The sequence below is a fragment of the Anguilla anguilla genome, chromosome 11, assembly GCF_013347855.1.
Source record: "Anguilla anguilla isolate fAngAng1 chromosome 11, fAngAng1.pri, whole genome shotgun sequence".
Lineage (NCBI taxonomy): Eukaryota > Metazoa > Chordata > Actinopteri > Anguilliformes > Anguillidae > Anguilla > Anguilla anguilla.
In genome coordinates, this window is record NC_049211.1 from 26,644,780 (window position 1) to 26,666,668 (window position 21,889).

Genomic DNA, 21,889 nt, shown 5'->3' on the forward strand with positions numbered 1-21,889 from the left:
CAAGTCGCTAGCTCCACCCCAGCCTTGTCCTGTACAAACCGAGTGAAGTTTGCACGCTGCTGGTAGTCTTTCACCGGTGTATCCAGCGCATATGCTGCAACCACAGAAACAAGGAACGGTTGCCGACTGGATGAAAATAGCACTGTCCACCGGGACTATCCAAAGAGAGCAGTGGCAGCATTATGTCTCTGGAGAAAATTAGTTTATAAGCTATTTGTTTTAACATTTAGGTGGCAACGAGCGCGTAGTTCACGATATGGTTAGCGGAGAATGGAAGCGGACGACGTGTCGGTTAGAGAGCAGATATTCCACGACCGAGTTCGGGAGATCATAGTAAGTGCCTGGTCTTCTCTAAATAATAATTATCAAGCAGTCTGTCCTTTAATGTGGTGCAGATAGTTAGCAAGTTGTTTAAATGGCAACACAATAGAAGTTATTGTCGTCTTTCAAACCAAGCACCTGCCCAAATTCTAAATGTACGACGGTGCAGCGGAAGTGAGTTTTTGTGTAACGTTAGCTGGCTAGCTAACAAAGACTAAATTACTCTTGTCACACTATTTGCTAGATAACTAACGTTACTGAATTTTGGTGAATTGACAATCTCATCACGTATTATCTGTGCTAGCTATGATGACTTGCACAGTGTCTTAGCCTATAGCTTGAACACAGCATGTTTTCTGCAGTTTCGGCTGAACCTTAAGCTTTCTGCTGGTTCGTCCTCATGCAGATGTCAGGTCTTATAGTCCTTACATTTACAGTAGCTGGAGACAGATATGTTAGTTTTTGCGGGTTTTCTCGGAGGGCAACCAAGGACCCTTGAAGAACAGCTGTCCATAGCAATATGGCTCCACTAGACACACAAGGCTAACCCTGAAGAAGGGGGGGCGGGGGTTGGGTGGAGGGTGATCCACACCTGGGGTCTGGACATTAATTGACCAGCTGGTCCTTTTAACATGGGGGTTGTGGGGTGTGCTGTGTATGACATTTTAACAATGAAAGCAATGAAGATCTTCTGTGTAAGCACAGTAGTTCTTGTCATTGCTATAAGCTCAGGGGAGAAAACTCAGGATTACATTACATTTTACAAGTGCTTAAAGGTATTTATTTTCTTTGAAAACTCATTTTTCTCTATACTTACATTTCTCATACAATACAAATGCAAACTGGTTACATGAACATTCTGTTTTATAAAGAAGACCCATCTCCCCATTCTCCGCCTTATTTCGGTCTGAGAACAGTTTTCAATCTTAACATAATTCCTGAACAACTTACAATGCTTGGAGAAACATGAGCGCAATAACCAGATTGATATGTGCATATACGTATATGTGCATGTGCAATATTAATAGGGTTAGACTTGGCTGAAAACGTCCCCAGGCCAGTGATGATAGATGCAACATCACCAAAGCACCAGTGCAAGTTTACTGTGCCAACCAGGAACCGAAATACAAATTCTGAATACAGATTATGTCCATGACAAGAGACATGTAAGACCATAAAAATCACATTCAGCTCTCTTTGGCTGCATTTTGCTGCACTTGCTGTGCTGCACTTGGCTTTGTGCTGTGCGTCGTGTGTGTGTGTGTGTGAGTGAGAGTGTGTGAGAGTGTGTGTGTGTGTGTGCCACGACCAGTGACGTGGCAGGCACTGTGCATCTCTTACTGAACTTCAGCCCTGCGAAAGTTACAACACAGCACTGTGGCAGTCACCTATGACCTCGCAAAGCACAGCACTTCTCGCACACACGTCCACAGCCTCTTACACTGATGTATGTCCACCATCATACCGGGCTGCCTGTGTCCTTTGGTTACATAACAAACAAAAAAGAAAAAGAGAAGAGAATGTCAGAATATAAGAATGTGTGGGGTTCTGAAGCACTTCAGTGTTCTGTATTGATGTCATGTCAGAGCAAACATATGACACTGTTCATTTTGTTCTTGTAATTCATTGATTAAATCATATGATTGTGCTCTGTTATTGCAGTTTGTTGGTTTCTCTAGGGATTCAGGACAGATTAATAACTAACTGGCATGTGACATGCACCATTTGGATATCAGTTTTTGACAGTTCTTGGATTTGATGTAGGCTAGGTTTTAATCCAGGGCTTATGTTTCTAGCTTGAATATTTAGGCCTGTATAAGAAAATTAATTGGTTATATTGTTATTCCGTGCATTGGGATTTTGGCTACTTAAATTGTTTTGTATTGGCTGTCTTTGGTTCTCAAACTTTTCCCCTCATAGACAGAGTAATAGGTTGACTATTACAAGATGAAGTCCTGTGTATTGCAAGAACATGTTTTCTCTTTCTGAAAGAGTGTTAAGGTGTCTTGTGCAACCCTCTCCGAAAGGCAATAATATTTCACGCTTTGTATGTTGAATGTTTAGCGTTTACTAGTTTCTCTTCCACCTTTAAATGTAAAACGCACCGCTACAATGTGCTGTTTGTGCTTTTTTCATGTGAATAATCATGATTAGTGACACAGGGGTGGGAAATTGAGTGGGATTCCATTTAAGAGTGCTGGATAACCTACTCAGAGCAGTTATGTAAGGAGCAATCACTGAAAGGCACAAACAGATAAAGACCAGATAGGCTATACAAAGTACTAAGACTTGGGCATGCTCATTTTCTGCATCCAGAGGTCGGGGATGGGTACAAACAGAACAAAGAGTTAGGATAGTTTGGGCGCACAGTCTGTTGATGAGCTCTGCCCATGACCTGTTTATATCCAGGCTGGGGCAAAATAGATTATGGGACTCTCGTTTTTTGTGCTAGCGTCCTCCTGGTTGGACTGTGCATACATAGATAAGTAAATGGGTAAACGTGGAGAAAGCGCTTGGAGCCATTAACGGATGGGAGGCCCTACGCTGGCAGTGAGAGTGCAAAGGTGCCATTAGACACTAGGTTCAGTCCGCGTTCGTCCTTAACCTCTCTTGTTGAGAGTCCGATGAAAGACCCCCCAGTGAAATTCTTGCGTAAATGGCGTTGCTTTTTCATAGCAAGCTCACTTTTTTCATACATTTCAGTGATTCCTGGAACTGGCAAAGTTGTGTTAATGAAGACACACTATTGGCCCATAAGGGGATATTGCTCATTTCACCTTAGGCAAGGGTTTTTGATCCTCTTGAACAAGTGTTTTAATCAAGTTATTTTTTAAATTCCCAGTCGAAACAATACAAAACCACATACACATTTGGCCTGAGGCAAACCTCTTAACCTTAATGCTGCCTCCCAACCAATCTGACGATTTATAGAATGGCTAATTGCCATTAGCCTAATTATTTTATTTAAATAGCGCATGGCTACTGGCTTTCATGGTGATGAAGTTCAGTTACCCCAACTCCTCACCATGCAGTAAACGGTGTGTAATGAAACCCAGCACCCGGAGAGCGAGTTCTTTTGCTTGCGTCAGGAGAGCGGTGGAACGAGAGAAGGATGGGATAAGCAGACGGATTAGTCGGGCGCTTGCTGCTGGTTGTGTCAGCGTCGCAGCCAGATAGCTGTGTCACCCGGGTTTGTGTCGGTCAGCACTACGCGTGCGGCTGTTCATGAACCCTATCTGTCTCCCACGTGTGTTGGGCACGGCTGCCCATGTTGTGCTGTCCCCACAAACCCAAGGCCAGAAAGGCTTGTGACACTTGCATTAGTGTGTATTCATTTCACATACAACTGTCTAAAGTGACTTGGAAGGCCATTATAGGCTATGCTTATTAATAGAGCAATACAAATGACCTGTGCCAACAAATGAACATAGAGGACTGTAAACACTGAAGTGCAAAGGCAGTACAATTCAGCTGCTGTCTAAGTGAATGACATATTTGAAGTTTCTTTATTAAGTGCTCAAGGTCTTGAATTGACACAGTGGGCATATTGCTAATTAATGTTGCAATAAAACAGTAGGCGCTTAAATAGAATGGATTAAGTTCTATGGTTGTATCTGTAATTGTAAATGATTTCCAAGGCTGCTATGGATGGGTCTGAATTGGGACCTTCCAGGTTAGGAACGAGGCTGTAGAAGTGGGTTTTTGGCCTATGCCCAAAGTTAGATTATGCCTCTGCCAAACAGTTCTGGTGACAGCTCAGTGTAGCTCTGTTGCCTCCTGACAACTTTTGCATGGCTTTTCACTCACACCAGTCCCACACACATCGGACAGCCTAAAACACTGTTCTGTAGAGTTGAGGGAGCTGTGTGCGCCGTTTATTTTTCCTCTGAATTGTACAGTGATGTCTCTGGTGTTGCGTAACATTTGGGCCCCTTTGTCAGCAGTGCTGATGCGCTGTTATTTCTGTGCATTCCTGGCTCATGCCGGACTTCGCTGTTCTGCGCTCTCTGTTTCTCCCCTGAGTGCTGCATTCTGCCTGCAGGCAGACACACTCACACACATACTCACTCACAGACACACTATCATACACACACTCTGACACTCACTCACTCTCTCTTTCTCACATACATACGCACACACGGACATGCAGGCAGACACACTCACACACACACTCACTCACAGACACACTATCATACACACTCTGACACTCACTCACTCTCTCTTTCTCCCATACATACACACACACACACACACACACACACACACTGTCATACGCACACACGCACATGCAGGCAGACACACTCACACACACACACTATCATACACACTCTGACACTCACTCACTCTCTCTCTCACATACATACACACACACACTCTCTCTCTCTCACACGCACACACACACACATTTGTGAAACCTCATTTACATATTAGTGAAACTGTTTAGATATTTGTGGCTTTTGCTACAAAAATACCTCCATAACACTATCATTCACACTCACACACACACACTCACACAAGCACCCTCACACACTCACACACCAGTGGTTTTTCTATCTCAGGGTCATATTGCCGGTGGTTGGTTCGCATTGTGTCGCCGGCAGCAGAAAATTGGGGCTTCACGTTTGGCATGTAAGCTGGTTGGGCTTCTGCACCCCCCAGCAGGCATAAGAACCCCCTCTAACCCCCAGTCATTGCATTATGTGTCTCTCGCCAGCCCTTTGTTTGGGGCCAGTCTCTGTGCTTTGGCCACTATCAACCTAGACCCACCCCCTTGCCCTTTGACCTCTTGTTTTTTTATGCCTCAGACATGTTTCACAACTGCTTTGGCTGAAAGCATAACTAAATTTAAAAATTAAGCATAAACACCCATTTGGGTGTTGGTTGTGCACAGTAATTGAGCTGTGCTTTACAATTGGTGACCCTAGATGGGCTGAATGGCTCCTGTCAATCAATCACGCTCACGTGATTATTTTTGTGTTCATTCGGGCGCGCTGAATGACTTTTTTTCAGCAGTGAGCAGCTCTGGTTTGTCAGTGCAGCAGACCGGGCCAGCTGGGCACTGCAGATGTGAGCATGGCGCTTCTCAGCTGGGCGGCAGTATCAGTTTACATAAACAGGACTGATATAGAAACAGAGCTGAGCGCTACAGCCGCGGCTGCAAGTCGCCTCCCTCAGCAATAATGGTAACGTCTAGCAGGTTTGCATCATCAGCAGTGACCCCCAGCCTGAATTTCAATGACTGAGTCGTGAGTCTAGGAAAAGAATCCATTTTTTTCATGTCTGGTTTGTTTCCAGGCGATTTGGCCCCATCGAGGTTAGCTGGCTAAGAAAGTAAACCTGAGACCTGCAGGTGGGTGGGGGGGTGGGTAGGTGGGGGGGTGGGGGGGTGGGGGGGTGGGGGGTGGGGGGGGCAAACTGGCTGACGGCTGTTAAAGATCCAGTTAAGTGTCCGTGTCCTCCTGTGAACGCCATTCTAAATGGGTTCGGCAGACCCTTGCCACGCGCTTGTTTACCACCCCTATCACGCACGTGCTGCTGTATATTTCATTAGAGCTAGAGCTGGGCCTTCATCCTGTCAAAACAGACCTGAACATGAAAACAACAAGCCAAAGCTGGCATGGGGTGGGGTGGAGTGGAGTTGGGGTGGCTCCATTTCAACCCTGCTTTCTGCCCAGAGACGGCCAGGCAACCAGGGTGTGCTGTTCAGTGTCCTGACAGGGCGGGGGCAGCTCTCTCTCCCTCTTCTTGGTGCCATCCACTAGGTCTTATTTCGGCAGTTATTCAGATAATATTTCTAGTAATTCTGTAAGAAAGCCGGAATTGTGTACAGCAATAGTGCACAAGATCAACGCATGGTTGAAGCGGCATGAGTGAAATGCTTGTCATCAAAATGGCAGGCACTAAAAGAAGCTTTCTGCATTCAGAAGCTGCATTCAGCTCAAACACTCCCATGTGTGACTTCAACGTGAGACTTGTTTTTGGTTCACTGACAGGGCTGTGTTTACTTGGGTTTGGAGGAAGCAGGAATCCGTTCAGGACGGCCTTCCCTGTGCCTCTCAGATCTATTGTTCCCTGAAGTTATTTTAACGGCAGGAGGTGAATTCCCCAGCCCCCCTTGACTGAGAGGATGCATACTGTTCTCTACACTGTTTTTGTATCAGGGACCTTTGAAATGTGCCGCTTGGCCAGGATATACCACTCTTTACAGGGCGAGCCCTTTGGTGCAGCTCGCTCTTTAAATGTTTCACAATTTCAGTGAAATGTTCAGCTCTGAACATGCTACATTAGCATTAAATGAAAATGACCGGTCACAGCTGGTCATTTACAGACATCGCCTTATGAACTGTGGGAACCCCATACTCCTGTTGGCACCTCCCCTGATTGAGCTCTGCCTGGTTTCACCAGCGGCCCATGAGCTGGGGTTTTTCTTAGAAAGCTGGTCTCAGTTTGGCTTCTCTCGTGGAACCTGGGTGTTCACGGTTATTGGCGCCGTCCTTCCTCCCTCGTTTGTGCCCTTGCTGTGAATTTGGGCGCAGACGGCTGCGGACGTTGGCCGGTCTTGCGGCTCGCAGGCGTACCCGTGGCCTGCGCGTATGTCGGCCGTCGGCAGTAACGCCGTTGAGTTCGGCGGATTGGGGTCAGCACCACCCAAAAAAAAAAAGGGGTCGCGCTGGACTGGTTTGTGGGTCGAGTCCTGTGTTGCGTCACCACGGCGATAGCGCACAGGCAGCAGTTGGGCTCCGCGCTCTCCGCGGTGTGATAACGGGCGACGGACTGATTGTGCGGAGCGACTTTGGACCCCCCCCCCCCCGCTGATATGAGCGCTGATTCGGCTCCTCTGGGGAGGAAGAGTGAGGGGGGGGGGATGCAAACGCAAAGTGGTTTTACAGGAACACACAATCTGATTCCCTTATCGCTGTTCTTGGGCCAATCTACAGACCCAGATGTATTCAGATGTTCTAACAGTACAGAAACTCCTGTACCTGCTATCATACTATAGGACCTACTGTTACTGTCTATTTTGTCTCTTGCTGACAATGTATTCTCCAATCTAGTCTTCTTATTCTTATTTGTATAATTTATTTTATGAATTATTTAAATTATTTATTTATATTATTATTATTATTATTATTATTATTATTAATACTCATTTACTTTGCAGACGTCCTGATCCGGAGTCACTATCACTTTTTAACCCATAATCTAAAGATACAAATCGGGCGCACTGCCTCTCGAGGCGAGTGCCCCACATTGGATGTGAACCCAGAACCCCCCTGCCCCTGACCTCTGCCCGGTTGTGCGGTTGCTCCCGCCCGTCTTTGTCCTGCGATGCTCTGAGCTGCGCTGGGTTTCACAGCTGCAGTCAGAAGAGATAAAGATAAAGGCAGCCAGAGCGGCGGTAACCTGCTCTGGTTTTTCTGCCGTCTGACAGCGAGTCAAATATGCAGCCCAAGGGTGTGGAGTATTTGTGCAGTGTTTGAAGGGACATACTTCATGATTACTTGTATCTGAAAACATAGAAAATATGTTCCTGTCCTTTGCACCTTGAACCCCACTGTCTAAAGGTGTCAGATTTGTTTTTTAGGTGGGGGTTCCTCAGCCATATAGGATGGTTTTTTTGGGAATTGGTGACATATACATTGCTGACTTGAGTCTGGGCTAAAGCTGTGCTAAGCCAATAAATTCACTGGACAGAAAACATTACTGTTTTGGCATCTTCCTGAATTATGCAACATTTCCCAATCAGGAAATGTATTGCATGCCTTCACAAAGTGTCCATAGTTGGTAGTACAAGTGCACAAGTCCTCCACATTAACATGTTGAATGTTATTGCACTGGTCAATTCCATTTAGAAAATTAGTTTCATTCCTGTTTTTATATTTTCCTTTTTATACACTTATTAATAACCGGTATGTGAAATGTTCCTGTTTTGTTGTGTCCCCCTGTATGGGTTTCATAGTCACTTTGTAAGTTTTTTTATTTATTTCTGAGACTCATTAACAGCCCTGCCATGGAGTGGTTTTATGGACTAGTCTGGGCAGATGTTATCTGCTACTTAGATTTAGAAAATATTTTACTACAGTTGGGTAGTTTTCCTTTGATAAATTGGTGCAACAGAAATTATGTTTGGTAAAAATGTGTGTTTGTCTTTTTCCTTTCTACAGATTTGCGTCCTGCTCTTCATCTGTCTTTACATCCTCTCCTACTTCATCATCACTCACTTCAAAAAAAATGCAGAGTTTATGTCAGGTAAGTGGAAAAAGACATTTATCAACTGTCACACAACTGGTTTTGTCAGATCACATTGGGAGTACTGTGTTCAGTCCAATCCCCACCCCACTGTATGAATATTACAAAAGCCAAAATAGTGCAGAGAAGGGCAACAAGACTGGTCCCTGCAGTCAAACATACAAGCTCTAATGAGAGGCATGATGCAAGCATGCCCACAGTGAGTCAGAACCTGAGCATAACACCTTGCATTAAAGCTGGGACCTCTTGCAGCACGATGTCCCCGCCCCTTTGGATTATTTTTGTCAAAAAAGTCAGACTGACCCCCTCGGGCAGACCCAGGAGGTCTCCCATCCAAGCTTCAGTTGTTCAACACAAGGAGATGACAGAGTTGAAAGGCTGCTTGTTGAAATTGTTGAGAGTTTCAAATGTCAAAGTAATTGTCACTGTACCAGTCCAACTGCACCCAAAGACACGAGATGTGCCGAAGAAATGCTGCCTCACAACCAGAATCCTTTATTGCTTTACTCACCATCAGTCCCCCTGGGCCTTATGTCTGTGAAAAGCTTGTGTGACGGGTTTTGCAATAGTGCAAAACATCTGTCATCTTAAACAATTTGACACAATATTGATTTTTGTCAGTTTTCTTTAGTGTGTGAGTTTGTGACTCTCACCTGATAGATTGGGAACCTCACTTTGTCCAGAATTCTTATCCTTGGCCCCGAAATGACCTGCCCTAAACCTGTTGTGCTCAGAAGACATTTTAGAAACGCAAACATTGGCTGTCAGATTGGCGGGGGTAGGGGACTGAGTGAGCACTGCTCCTGGGAGATATTTATGTTCCCTCAGTCACGGAGGTTGCTGCTTGGAAACCCTTCTGTATTTTGGAAACCACAGACATGCCTAGCACTGTACATACTGTACACAAAATCTAGGATTGGGTATTTATATATAATAGCTTTGAATAGCCAGAACCCCTTTTAAGATGCTCAATTCCAATGTGTCTGTTGTCTTTGTTCTAATTCATGCCTCAGTACATAAGCTGTGTTCTGAACACGAAGGCTGTGTGAAATTAGAAGTCATTTCCTAGCTTTTCTCGCTTCCTCATTTTCATTTTTGCTTTGCCTTTTCCGCGAAATTTTTTACGAAACTCGGAAGAGCCTTTGGCCTACAGATGACAACACGCGTGACGCGAATCCTGCGGTGTTGCCTCACACCTGCAAATGTGCGCTTTACTCGTGCAAAGCCGTTGCCAACATGTTTAAAAACTTTTAAAAAGTGCAACGGTACACATAAGCAGGACGTGCACACAAACAGTCTGTTGTGTAACCGTGGGAATAAATAGCCGTGAATTAGAAGCAGCTGCGGCAGCTCCAGGCAACGCTGTTCCTGGAGGTATTGCGTGATGGGGACAGCGAGAGTTCTGGTGACGCTATCGCCAGTGTTGTGGTTTGGCTTAAGTTTATCCGGCTGATTTTGTTCTCTTTTGTTCAACAGTTATTTTAATGATCTGCGATACGTTAGTGCGGCATGTGCTTACTGTCTGTGACTAATGTTTTTTGCTACCCAGAGGAGCTTTTCTGCTTTGGAGATTAATTGAATTGTCCAACAGCATCATTCCCGTTCTAAAAGATTTTCATTGTACAAGATGTACATGGAAATTTCTAGAAAAGTAGATTCATGTAATTGTACCTGTCATTGTAAAGCAGGCAGGTTACTAGAAACTTCTGTAAATGTCTAACATATCCTTCTTTCCATGCAAAAAATGTCCAGGTCAATCAAATACATACAACATTTACATACCAGTTGAAAAGGGAAATAATATTTTTTTTAAACCCCCAGAAAGTGCGCTTAAAGGTAAAGTCACACAGGATCACACAAATAATGAAGTTTTGGCTGCAATAATTACAAATATATTAAACTGCAATATGGAGTCACATGGTGCATTTGGATATCATGAATAAATATTACACCAACTAAGATTAGTACACGATTTGCTCTTCAGCAAGTGTCGCCCGCCATCACCCAACCTAAGCAACTTCCGACTTCGTGCTTACCCTCAAAATGAACACTCCCCTAACTCTTTTTCTTTCCCTTAAAAAACAACTTTCTGAAATTTGTGTGGACAGTACTTATTTGTCTTGAGTGTTTTGCCTGCAAAATCCATTGATGCAAAGCTGTCCTGTACTGTAATTCAATGTACTTTTGTAAATGGGCATCTGCTAAGTGATGTAACTGTAAAACATTTTGGGTCTTTAGTGTCATTTGTGTGAAATTTTTAGCTTTTGTCCACTTCACTTGTGTGTATTCATTGAAGCCGTTGTTTTAATGTTCGGGCTCCTGCCCTGGCTAACTAAGGCAGTGATTGGCTGGGCAGGACTAACATGTCAATGTTTCCTCTTATTTTAGACGACGACGAGGAAGCTACTGTCAACAGAATTGCGTAAGTAATGCAGAGTATTGTGTTACCTGTATTACCCATAACTGTGCTGTGATTTATCTCTGCTTTCTGGCATGTGAATGTCATTTTGACCTTCTGTGTGTGTGTGTGTGTGTGTGTGTCTGGGTCTCTCTGCTCTTTGTACCTCCACGCTGGTGCTGTTCTTCCCTAGTTGGAATGGTGTCACTTGGCATCTCTGCCAACAGGTCTGGGAACACACCCTGGGACAAACCTTGCTCTAAAGTGAGATAATGTGCAAAGTCAAGAAGGTCGATGTGCCCGCTCATTTACACAGTAGATGGTATTATTAACACCTACAAAGCAAAGAAAGCCAATGCGTTTTTATCTCCTTCAGCTGGGCAGCTGACACCAGGGGCTGGCTGAATAAGTAACTAGGCCAGGCATGCGGATTTGTGAGGCAAGCCATCAGTAACACCTCTCCCCCTCTCTCTCTCCCCTCGTTCCCCTATCCCTCTCTGGTTTCCTCCCTCAGGTTATGGCTCTGCACCTTCACTCTGTCTGTGTCTGTGGGGGCGGTCCTACTCCTCCCCCTCTCCATCCTGTCCAATGAGGTGCTGCTCTCCTTCCCACACAGCTACTACATGCAGTGGCTCAATGGCTCCCTCATCCACGGTATGACCCCGCCCTGCCCCACCTCATAACCGTACGCGCACACACCCACCCCATCACTATCACAAACATGTACGCACTCCCGTTCATACAGTGCCAGGTCACACTCTCCTTTTAAAGATGTGTTTGGAGAATATCTTGTTCTGGTCAGTTATCAGGTTTGGCATGCAAACAGGACTCATTGGCTGGGCATACTGGTGTCAATAGCCTCAAGTGTCTGCTTGTTGTGTGAAGCAGTTCTAGTCCTGTGTTTTGTGTTGAACTCAGACCACACTTTTCAATAGGCTCACCCACATTCTCACAGCCTTTCCCAAGGAGAAGAACCTGAATTATGGAGCCCAGCAGCTAGATTTGGAGAAACTGTATAGTGTAAATGCGCTAAACTAATTCACCTGGAGAGAGCTGGAATGCTGGCAACCCCTGGTGGTTGACAGAGGAACTGCGGTGTGTAAACACTGAGTTCAGCCTGAGGGCAACATTGATTGAATCGACTGGCTGTCAGGGGCTTGGAGGTCTTGACCTCCCTCGCAGAAACCCTGTCGGACTGGTCTGTTATATTTATTTTTGCATCTCCTCTTTCTCCTCAGGCCTTTGGAACCTGGTCTTCCTTTTCTCCAACCTCTCCCTCTTCTTCCTCATGCCGTTCGCATACTTCTTCACCGAGTCTGAGGGATTTGTCGGCTCCAAAAAGGTACCAGCTCGTTCGTGACACTTCCCATATGCTCCTTGCAATATTTTTCTTAGTTGCTCATGGGCTAAAAGTTCTGCTGGATGTGTGGACCGCTCACTTTACTCGCTGTACTGTAATGGAATAGTGATAACATTCTCTTAATGAAGTTTAAACTGGGCACCCTCTCTTGTAATCAAGTCTGACTGAAGCAGGATCCATTATGTGCCTTCCCTGTGCTTCTCGCTGCGGTTGTTGTGATGCTCAGTGCGTGCAGTGTGTACCGTGTTCCTCGCGTGTAACAGTGTCCCGTGTCGTGCTCAGGGCCTGATGGGCCGCCTGTACGAGACGACGGTGGTGCTGCTTCTCCTCACCCTGCTGGTGCTCGGCATCGTGTGGGTGGCCTCCGCCCTCCTCCACCACGACTCCGCCCAGGAGAGCCTCTACGGTGAGCTCGGGCCTGCGTCAGACAAGATTCTCAGATCAGTTTAGCCAGAGTCTGTCTCCGACGAGTTTAGTCAGATTTAACTGTCTCACATGAGTTTAGCCAGATTTTGTCAGTCTCAGATGAGATTAGCCAGATTCTCTGTGTCTCAGATGACTTTAGTCAGAATCTGTCCATGTCATATGAGTTTAGCCAGATTTTGTCTGTCTCAGACATGTTTGGTCAGTTCTGTCCATCTCTGTAAGAAGAGCCCATTCTAATCCTGTCTTTCTCTCTGAGGAGTTAAGTCTGCTCTTGTGGTCAGTGCCCTTCTGGTGTAAAGCAGAGGACCTCCGAATTAGGCTAGCCAGTAATGTGCCTGTTTAAATTTTTTCTATATGCTGATGAATCTCTCTCTCTCTCAGATATGTGGGAGTATTACCTGCCCTACCTGTACTCCTGCATCTCACTGTTTGGGGTCCTGCTGCTCCTGTGTGAGTATCACTCGTCCCTCCCTCCGTGATTGGTGGTTTCTGTGGGTGTGGTGTGTTTGGGGGCGTGGCCTGCAGCGTGCGCTCTGTGACGCGTGTCTCCCGTGTCCGTCCCGCAGTGTGCACGCCCTTCGGACTGTCCCGCATGTTCAGCATCACGGGGAGCCTGCTGGTCAAGCCTCGGGTGAGCCCCCCGCCGGGGAAGAGGGGCGTCGGGGTCGTTTTGCATTCGCCGCTGCCGCCTAGAGGTCGTTCTCTGTCTAATCTCTCTTTCTGTCTCCCCTTCCTCTCTCCCTCCTCTGCTCTTTCTGAATTACCCCCCCCCCTTATTTCCCTGCCAACCCCCCCCTCTCCCTTGCTCTCTGTCTGTTTCTCTGCGCTCTTTTTTCCTCCCCCTCTCAGCTGTTGGAGGATGTAGAGGAGACCGTCAGCTGTGCGTTGTTTGAAGAGGCCTCTCTCTCCAGAAAACTGACCGGTGAGTGTGAAGGGTGTGTGTTTCTGTGAGTATGTGCGTGCGTGTTTATGTGCCTGAGTGTGTTTATACGAATGTGTACAGCATGGACACTGGTGTGCAGACTGGTTTCTGATTCTGTCTATCTCTCTGTCACTCACACACACTCTTTCTCTCGCTCTCTCTCTCTCTCTCTCCTTCCCTCTCTCTCTCTCTCTCTCCCCTTCTCTCTCTCTCTCTCTCTCTGTAGATGGGACTTCCTGCTGGCTCAGCTTAAACCTGGAGGTGGTGAAGAGGCAGCTCCTCAGCGTTCAGGCCCGACGGATCACCCTGGGTAAGACTGAGCCGCGAGAGCCGCCTTTACAGGCACCGCCCACCAGAGGGGGCTCCAGCACTGAGTGTGTGAACAGGCCTGCCTTCTCAGAGGTGTAATCCCGTTTCCCTTCTGCTTTCCCTTAGAGATGAGGAGGAGGGCGTCGCCGTGGCAGCGCAACCTTGGTTACCCACTGGCCATGCTCCTGCTGTTGGCCCTAACGGTAAGGAGGGACTTCCTCAGACACACTCTCACACACGGGGGTGCAGCACAAAATTCTGGGTCCTGTGCAAATGTGGCTTCTGTGGGCCCCCCTCCCCTACAAGCGCACGCACATAATAAAACAAGGACACACACACACAAGACTCAAAGACACACTTTTCCCCTCACAGTGTGGGTAGAATTAGGGGTCTGATCTGTGGGCTTGGGTCTCCCCCTGGTCAGGTGGTGTCGGTGCTGATGGTGTGTTTCCACGTGCTGGAGCTGCTCATCGATGACAGGGCCATGCCCAGAGGAATGGAGGTGAGGGCGCTATATCAGCATCCGGTCTGATCCAATACAGAGCGCCGCCCTCTGCGGTCTTTCTGCAGTCTGTCTGAAGCTGAGGTTTCCTCTGAGCCACTCGCTGGGGTACACATCTCTGTGAATGCGCTGTACTGGGGAACTGAGCCTGAGACCTGGTTCTGAGCGCCGCTCTGCTGGGGCCCCTCTCTGACGCTGCTCCTCTGCCCCCCTGTAGGACGCCCGTCTGGGCGCCGCCTCCTTCTCCATGTTTGGCTCTCTGGGAGCGGCGGTGCAGGTCGTGATCATCCTGTATCCTTTCACACGCTCTGAGGGGTGTGTGTGTGTGTGTGTGTGTGCGTGCGCCCACGTGTGCGTGCGCGTCTGTTGTTTTGGCCTGTGTGTTCAGTCCTGAGTGCAGTGTTGGGGCCTTAACTCTCAGTGTTCAGGTACCTGATGGTGTCCTCTGTGGTTGGGTTCTACAGCTCTCGCTTTTTCACAGGCTTGCTGCCTCGTTCCCAGGACACCACCCTGACGCAGGTATGTCCTCTGGTCTCCTGGTCTCCCGCTGCATCTGTGTGTCTGTCTGCACAGAGACCCAGCCGTCCGCTCCAATCCTAACGCTGAGCTCCCCCTCCTCCACAGATCATTGGAAACTGCGTCTCTCTGCTGGTTTTGAGCTCGGCCCTGCCCGTCTTCTCCCGGACTCTGGGTAGGTTCTGGTCCTGGTTTCGGTTCAGGGTTCTATGCTGCAACGTCTCTGTGTCGGTCTGGCTGCTTTTGAACAAAAAGGACAGAAAACGAACCGTGTGAAGCAGTGATGGTGGAGCGAGGCTTCATGAACCCCGAAGTTGATGGAGCCGGTGTGTGCTGTCACTGACTTGCTGATTTGGACCAATCATGGTGTCTCACTGTGCAGACCAAAGCTTCTTCATTGGTTCACAGAAGTCAGAGATCGACAGTACCCATGGTTGTACCCTGCTGTTGGTCTAATGAAACCTCAGTGTCCACAGCTGGATGGGTATCTGCAAGGCTGTAATACCATTTTTGGCCATAGGAGGGGAATACTGAGATATGGTACAGCTTGACCTAATATCAGGGCTGTGCCATTGTTCAAGGGAGTGTTGCCATTGTTACAAAACAAGCCAAATGCCTATGAGAACTAGCAAAATTCGTTATTGAATCCACCCCAAATGTAGGTGTTGTCAAAGGGGAGTGTATATGTTATCAGAACGGTTTCCCTGTGCATAAAAGCCGTACAATGATTTAGAAGTTACCCAAAACTTGCCAACTCGCATTATTTTTTCCATGACTTCATTTTTAAAGCGATAGGTCACATCATGGTGCTTTTTTGAAGCTTCTGTTTTAGTGTGTGTGCCAGCTTTACAATGGCAGGTTGGAAATATGTTTCAAGTAACTCCAGAAAGCAGTTTGTACATCAGTGTTATGTTTCATGAGGGGTCAGAGGATGTACATATGAACAGATTAATTTGACAGCATTCATTCACAATAGTAAACGTGCATACATGTTCTTATCTGTTCAGTAGTTTGGTTGCTTGCACCATAAGCATAAGAACCAACAGAAATTATGATTAAGCGCTATTTTTGAAGAATAATCAAATAATCCAGCAAGTGAAGTGTCACTTTAAAACCAGTGCAGCTTGGCATTTCTACAGCAGACCTGGGAGCAATGGGTCTCTAATCCAAGTGGGTAACAATTTAGGGGAGAAATCTTGTTTTAATTACTTTTATTTTTTTATTCCCCCCCCCATGTATATTATTTATATATTTTATCTCTCCCTTAGGGATCACAAGGTTTGACTTGCTGGGAGACTTTGGGAGGTACAACTGGCTAGGGAACTTCTACATCGTGTTCCTGTACAACCTTGTGTTCGCTGGGCTGACGTCTGCCTGCCTCATCAACACCGTCACCTGGGCCCTGCAGAGAGAGCTGATACGAGCCTTCGGTCAGTCCCCGCCCTGCGCGAGTGTGTGAGTGTGTGTGAGTGTGAGTGTGAGAGAGTGTGTGTGAGAGTGTGTGTGTGTGTGATTGTGTGAGAGAAAGTGTGTGTGTGTGTGTGTGATTGTGTGTGTGTGAGAGAAAGTGTGTGTGTGTGTGTGTGTGATTGTGTGTGTGTGCGTGTGAGAGAGAGTGTGTGTGTGTGTGAGAGTGTGTGTGCGTGTGTGAGTGTGTGTGTGTGTGTGAGAGTGAGTGTGTGTGATAGTGTATTTTGCGAGTGTGCCTCTGACAGTGTCTATGAATGTATGTGTTTGTGTGAAGGTGTGCGTGGCTTGTGTGTGTGTTGTATGTGTTCTAACCCACACAGGAGGGTTAGATGAGGGCGCACGTATATGCATACGCTTCATTTGGAGGCGGGGTGTGTGTCAGTGAGGCCCTTCATTTTCATATCAAAAGAATCACGTGACTGGCATCACACACGGCCTTTGAGCGCATTTCATTTTCCATATTCAGCGTTGGCACATCCGCGAACATTCGCGCTCAAATGTTTACTGACCGGCCCTAAAAGAACAGATGCATTGCGCTGGCATGCCAATAAGAACAAACACCTTCATTGTAGTGCCTGCAGGGTTTGTGTGTGTCCCGCCTGAACCAGCCTTCGGGCCCCGGGCAGTCCACCGAGGTCACAGGGCCCATGGAAGTACGAAATGTCAAACAGAGACATAAAATGTGAGCTGGGGAAAAAAATTCAACCGGAATTTGGCAGTCAGGATATTGAACACAAGCCTGGCCTCTCTCTCCACTTGACTGTGTTGCTGTACCTTATTGGCTTTCGCTGAAAGCCAGTGAGATTTCTTGTTGTTGCTGTTTGGTATTCCAGCTTGGGTGAGAAGGCAAAAGTGTTAAATTTAAAGACGTAGGGGAAAAAAAAAAAAAAAAACCCCGAGTACAGTAAGAAACATGTAGGTTTGGGTGGCTGAATTGTATTATGAGGCTCATTTTTGTGTCAGTTTAAGAACTGTGTAAAATAAAATTTTATTTCCAGGTCATATTCTCCCCACTTCTATCTATAAGTTACAAAAAGTGCCTTTTATAACATTCCGTTTTTCTCAGCCAAACCAGTGTCCCATTGGCATACAGTTCCCATCAGGCATTTCATGAGCAGCTCATTACAGACTTTCCAATGAACTATGGGAGCCTGAGGCGAGGGAAACATGGAAGTAGCTGTGTGCACCTTCGAGATAAAGTTTAAAAGATAAAAATGTTGTATTTGACATACCACATTGCTTGCTTGTCAGAGAGCAGGTCCAGCACATGTATAGATGATTGATTTTGAAGTGGCTAAGAGCATGGCTGGTGGTGATGCATACATTTTGTACTAAACAACAGGAGAGTCCTTCTCACCCATATCCTCAGGATCAGTTAAATATCTTGTCAAATAGAGTATTATACGTATCATGGCCTGAATTGTATTATCATCTGCAGGAGGTACAAATTCCTTTATATTTGGTTGACGGTTCTGAGAATTACCAATGGATGTTTGCATTCTGCCCTTGGGGATTACAGACTGTTTTGTGTGCTGGAGAGCATAGCCCAGATAAAGGCTTAAAGGCTAGTGTCTGAAGTGCATGAGCCTGTCAGTTTAGTCTTTAGCTCCTGGCTCCCAAATATTCAACCAACAGATGAATATTATCTGTCAGGCCAGTTTGAATGAATAGGGATCAGGAGAATGGGTGTATGTTGTGTGTATACTCCTATCTGTGTGGATGTGTGCGTATGTACGTATGAGTGACGTGGGCAAGTGTGTGTGTGTGTGTGTGTATATGTTTGTGCATTTGCATGTGTATGCATGTGTTTGAGTACAGTGTGTGTTTGTTTGCAACTGTATGTAATAGTGTGTATGTGTGTGTTGGGCTCTGTGTCTTGTGCATGTAATAGTGTGTGTGTGTGTGTGTGTGTGTATGTAATAGAGTGTGTGTGTATGTGTGTGTTCTGGCGATAGGTGTTCCCAGCTCTGTCCCGGTTTCCCTGTGGGCTGGTCTTTCCTCAGATAGAAAGAGCACAATCCTCTCAGGAAGGTGCCGTGGGACAGCGGGGGAGTCGGGGGGGGGGTGGCCAGGGGCCCCCTGGGGGACTGCAGGCCCAGCTATTGAGCCCCTCCAAAACACACACCCTCTGCCCTCCACCCAATACAAACATCACAGCCCAACACGACAGCTAAACCCAGAGCCCTGGGCATGCCAGTGCAACCACACAGACCTCACTGGGTGTGTGAGATAGCATCGTATACACACCCACACACACACGCACACGCACACAGTGGCTTTCTTACATGACCTTCGCCCCATGCACCTCCCCTCCCTACCCAAGAATGTTCCTTCACTTTATTTTTCTTGAACAAACTTGGATGAATCCACTTCTCTCCTTCCATGTGTACCACTACATTTTGTAATGTTTGAGCCTGTTTTTCTTTTTGTTAGCCATCTTCTTCCTCCTCCTCCTCCTCAATGAGCCTCTTTTCCCCTCTGTTTAGGTCTTCACAAACTCCCTCTGAAGATGTCCCGCTCCACAATCCCACTCAAGCTCCTCCTGGCCAGTGGACTCTCCAAGATTCAGTGATGTCTCGCCAACCTCTGGTTCCTTGCTCCTCCAACCTCCAAAGGTGCAGAACCTTCCGGAATAATGAATGCAAGACTCCCTGTTGGACCTCAGGACACTACTGCACCTTGTCTGCTGAGCCAATTGGAGCACAGAAGCCTGTCGGCCAATCGATTGGAGGAGGTGTGCTGTCAAAGCACGCTGAAAGAGACATTGGCTGTAGGAACTGGAAGAGAAATTTAGTCTGGTCAATGACTTACCTTTGGGACCAAATGTGTTTGTTTTTTTGTTTACCGAGGCCACCGCCTGAATTGTACTGCAGGGGGAAAATGTGATTCTTTGCCAAAAGGGCATTAAGTGCTTAGTTAAGCACAGAATAGGAAGTGCTGGGCTGTGTGACCTTTCACCCTGTTCCCTACACCAGTGCCTTGTGGGACATTAACAATGGCAATATTTAGTAGATGGGATTTGACACCTGTCCAAACCTAGGTCTGCAGACCTTTTTTCGAACATGACGTCATGGCTGTGACATCATTTCCTCTTCCTGCCCAGTCTATGGAGTGTATTGCTTTGGCAGGAAGTTTAACACGGGGCATTTCCTATCTGTGCAGACCTCCCCCCCGCAATTACCCCCCACGCCTTCCCCCTTTTACCGAACTATTTCTGTTGCCTCAGTCACTCCTCTTTACCTTACTCTTCTAGTCAAATGCCATTTCCTTTTTTTGTTGTGTCTTTTTCTCCGTGATGTAGCTGAGACCTAATCAGCAGTGTGAAGAACGTGAGGAGAAAGGGAGATGGTGTTCGGTTTGACAGTGGTGCAGACAGGAGGCCTTCTCTGAAAGCCCTCGCTGTCTTAACGCTTCGGCATGAAGGGACGAGGAGGCGGGGCCTGAGCGGAAGGGAAGAGAGTGGGGTTAAGGATGGAAAACTTAGCGCTCGTCCCGAGACCTTTTATATCATAAACAACGGTGCCTGTGGTGTTAGAGGGTTTGGTTATTATTTCTTTTAAGAATAATTGTCAACTTTTTAGGAATTGTGAAAGTGGTTGCCTATCCTCATTGCTCGGGCCAGATTGGATATTTACTTGTGGACCGCAACCTAAAACTATAATGTTTACACTGCTAGTGCGTGTGTGTGTTGTGTGCATGTTGTGTGTGTGTGTGTGTGTGTGGTGTGCATGTTGTGTGTGTGTGTGTGTGCGTGTGTGTATAAACTAAAGTGCAATACAAAACATGGGATGGTCAGGCTTGGTTTTGAAGGATAGTGTGTGTGCATGTGTGTCTTGTTTCTGTTTCTTGTAACCACGTGCTTATTGTGACACACGGTAGTTGAGATGTATGCTTCTCTGCCAGTGTTTATGTAGCTCTGTTGCCTTGTTTGTCTGTGTGTGCCTTTGATTTTGCAACATCATCTCATTGTAATGAAATCTGTGGGCTGCTGCTGTGGAATCGAACGGGCAGTGGGGTAGCCAGGAATTCCCGGGGTGAAATTCCGAACCGAACTGTCATACTTCAGCCATTTGGGGGGTCCGGTGCTGTAGGCACATTGACTGAAGGGGAGAGGGGGCTCTAGCTCAAAACCTACAACTCCCTCAGCTATACCTATGCAAACTGGAGTCTCTAGACTAGACTCTGCTTCAGGGGACACTGGTCATTGAGAAGCCTTGTCTAGCTGGTAAATGCATGGGGGAAAACTCAGAACCACTACGTTCTTTGTGTTTAGTATTTTAAGTTCTGTTAAAGAGAAAAGAAATGATCAAGCAGAAAGACACTTCTGCTGGAGCTGGGCTGTAGTGCTGTACAACTTTTAAATTCACTGAGCAGTTATTTTAATGCTAGTGAATTCTGTTATCTCTTAATAGGTTTGAAAAAATTCGTTGTTATCCAAATATGTGTATCCTTTTTTTAAAAGTGTAATTTGCCCCTCCCACCAATTGTTTTACCCCCCAAATTCCCCATCCTCAAATCTACAGTCGCCTCAGACAGAGTTGTTGCCTGAGTCAGCGAGCCTGCTATGTGGACTGACAGGGTGAGGGGGAGCCAGCGAGCGGGATGAGCGGGAACAGCAGTGCAGTCCCTGTGTGTGCTGCAGCTTCATGCCCGTGTGCTTCTCTGCGCTGATCACCCTTACCTGCGGCCAGGCGTACGACGGCCCTTACATTTAACACACACGTGTCATCACTGTCCTGCGGCAGTTTCTTTTGAGAAGTGCAGTAACTGTAGTTTGACAGGGGTGGACAGGTGCAGATCATGTGACTCAGATTTACATTTAAGGAGAGGAGAAAAGAATATCTGTGAAATTTCATTGGCTTTCAAGCCATAAAAAAATTCTACTGAATGTTTTATTTTTAATTACTTTTTTATTTCCAAAACTCCGAGGTTATCAAAAGTAGGTATGTGGGATTATTTTAACATGGCATGGATTTGCTACAATTTACTATTGTTTTCATTGATTAAAAAGACAATAAATGTATTTATCAGTTTTCTATAAGTTGTGTTTGTGCTTATTTTGTTCATGGATGTGTGTATCTGTATATTTAATCATGGAATGTCTCAGATCTTTTTGAACTGGGCCTTGTGCATTTGCCTACTCGTACTATCACCAGTCATTTTGGATACTGTATGTTCGCGGGAATCTGCATATGCGAATACTTCGGATCCTTTCTCTGTTTGAGGAGCAAACGGGAGCGCGCGCCAGCATACATATCGGCGTATGTCAATCAGCGTGTGAGTGTTCCAGTGCATTCCCATACGAGCGTGTCACTATCTCTGTTTAGCTTTAGCTTTGTGCGTGTGTGTCTGTCGGTGCATCTCTCACCGGTGTCCCCTCCGCCCTTTGTCGCTCTGCTTTAATCAAGGAGGGGG

At 46.5% G+C, this 21,889-nt stretch overlaps 1 protein-coding gene across 1 annotated transcript; it reads left to right on the plus strand.

Moving 5' to 3' along the window:
• Positions 1-18: 18 nt before the first annotated feature.
• On the plus strand, positions 19-21,515 carry lmbr1l (limb development membrane protein 1-like). Its single transcript, XM_035382047.1, has 17 exons — positions 19-333; positions 8,487-8,571; positions 10,960-10,993; positions 11,484-11,623; positions 12,208-12,311; positions 12,612-12,735; positions 13,137-13,205; positions 13,322-13,386; positions 13,605-13,677; positions 13,904-13,987; positions 14,113-14,189; positions 14,411-14,488; positions 14,706-14,779; positions 14,917-15,007; positions 15,113-15,179; positions 16,273-16,434; positions 18,961-21,515. The coding sequence occupies exons 1-17, from the start codon at positions 271-273 to the stop codon at positions 19,044-19,046; spliced, it is 1,476 nt and encodes a 491-aa protein (XP_035237938.1). The 5' UTR covers positions 19-270; the 3' UTR covers positions 19,047-21,515.
• Positions 21,516-21,889: the final 374 nt, after the last annotated feature.

Coding starts and splice junctions, on each gene's coding strand:
- lmbr1l (XM_035382047.1), top strand. CDS start 271: ATGGAAGCGGACGACGTGTCGGTTAGAGAGCAGATATTCCACGACCGA. Junction 13,206..13,321: donor TGGGGTCCTGCTGCTCCTGT/GTGAGTATCACT, acceptor TCCGTCCCGCAG/TGTGCACGCCCTTCGGACTG. Junction 15,008..15,112: donor AGGACACCACCCTGACGCAG/GTATGTCCTCTG, acceptor CCTCCTCCACAG/ATCATTGGAAACTGCGTCTC.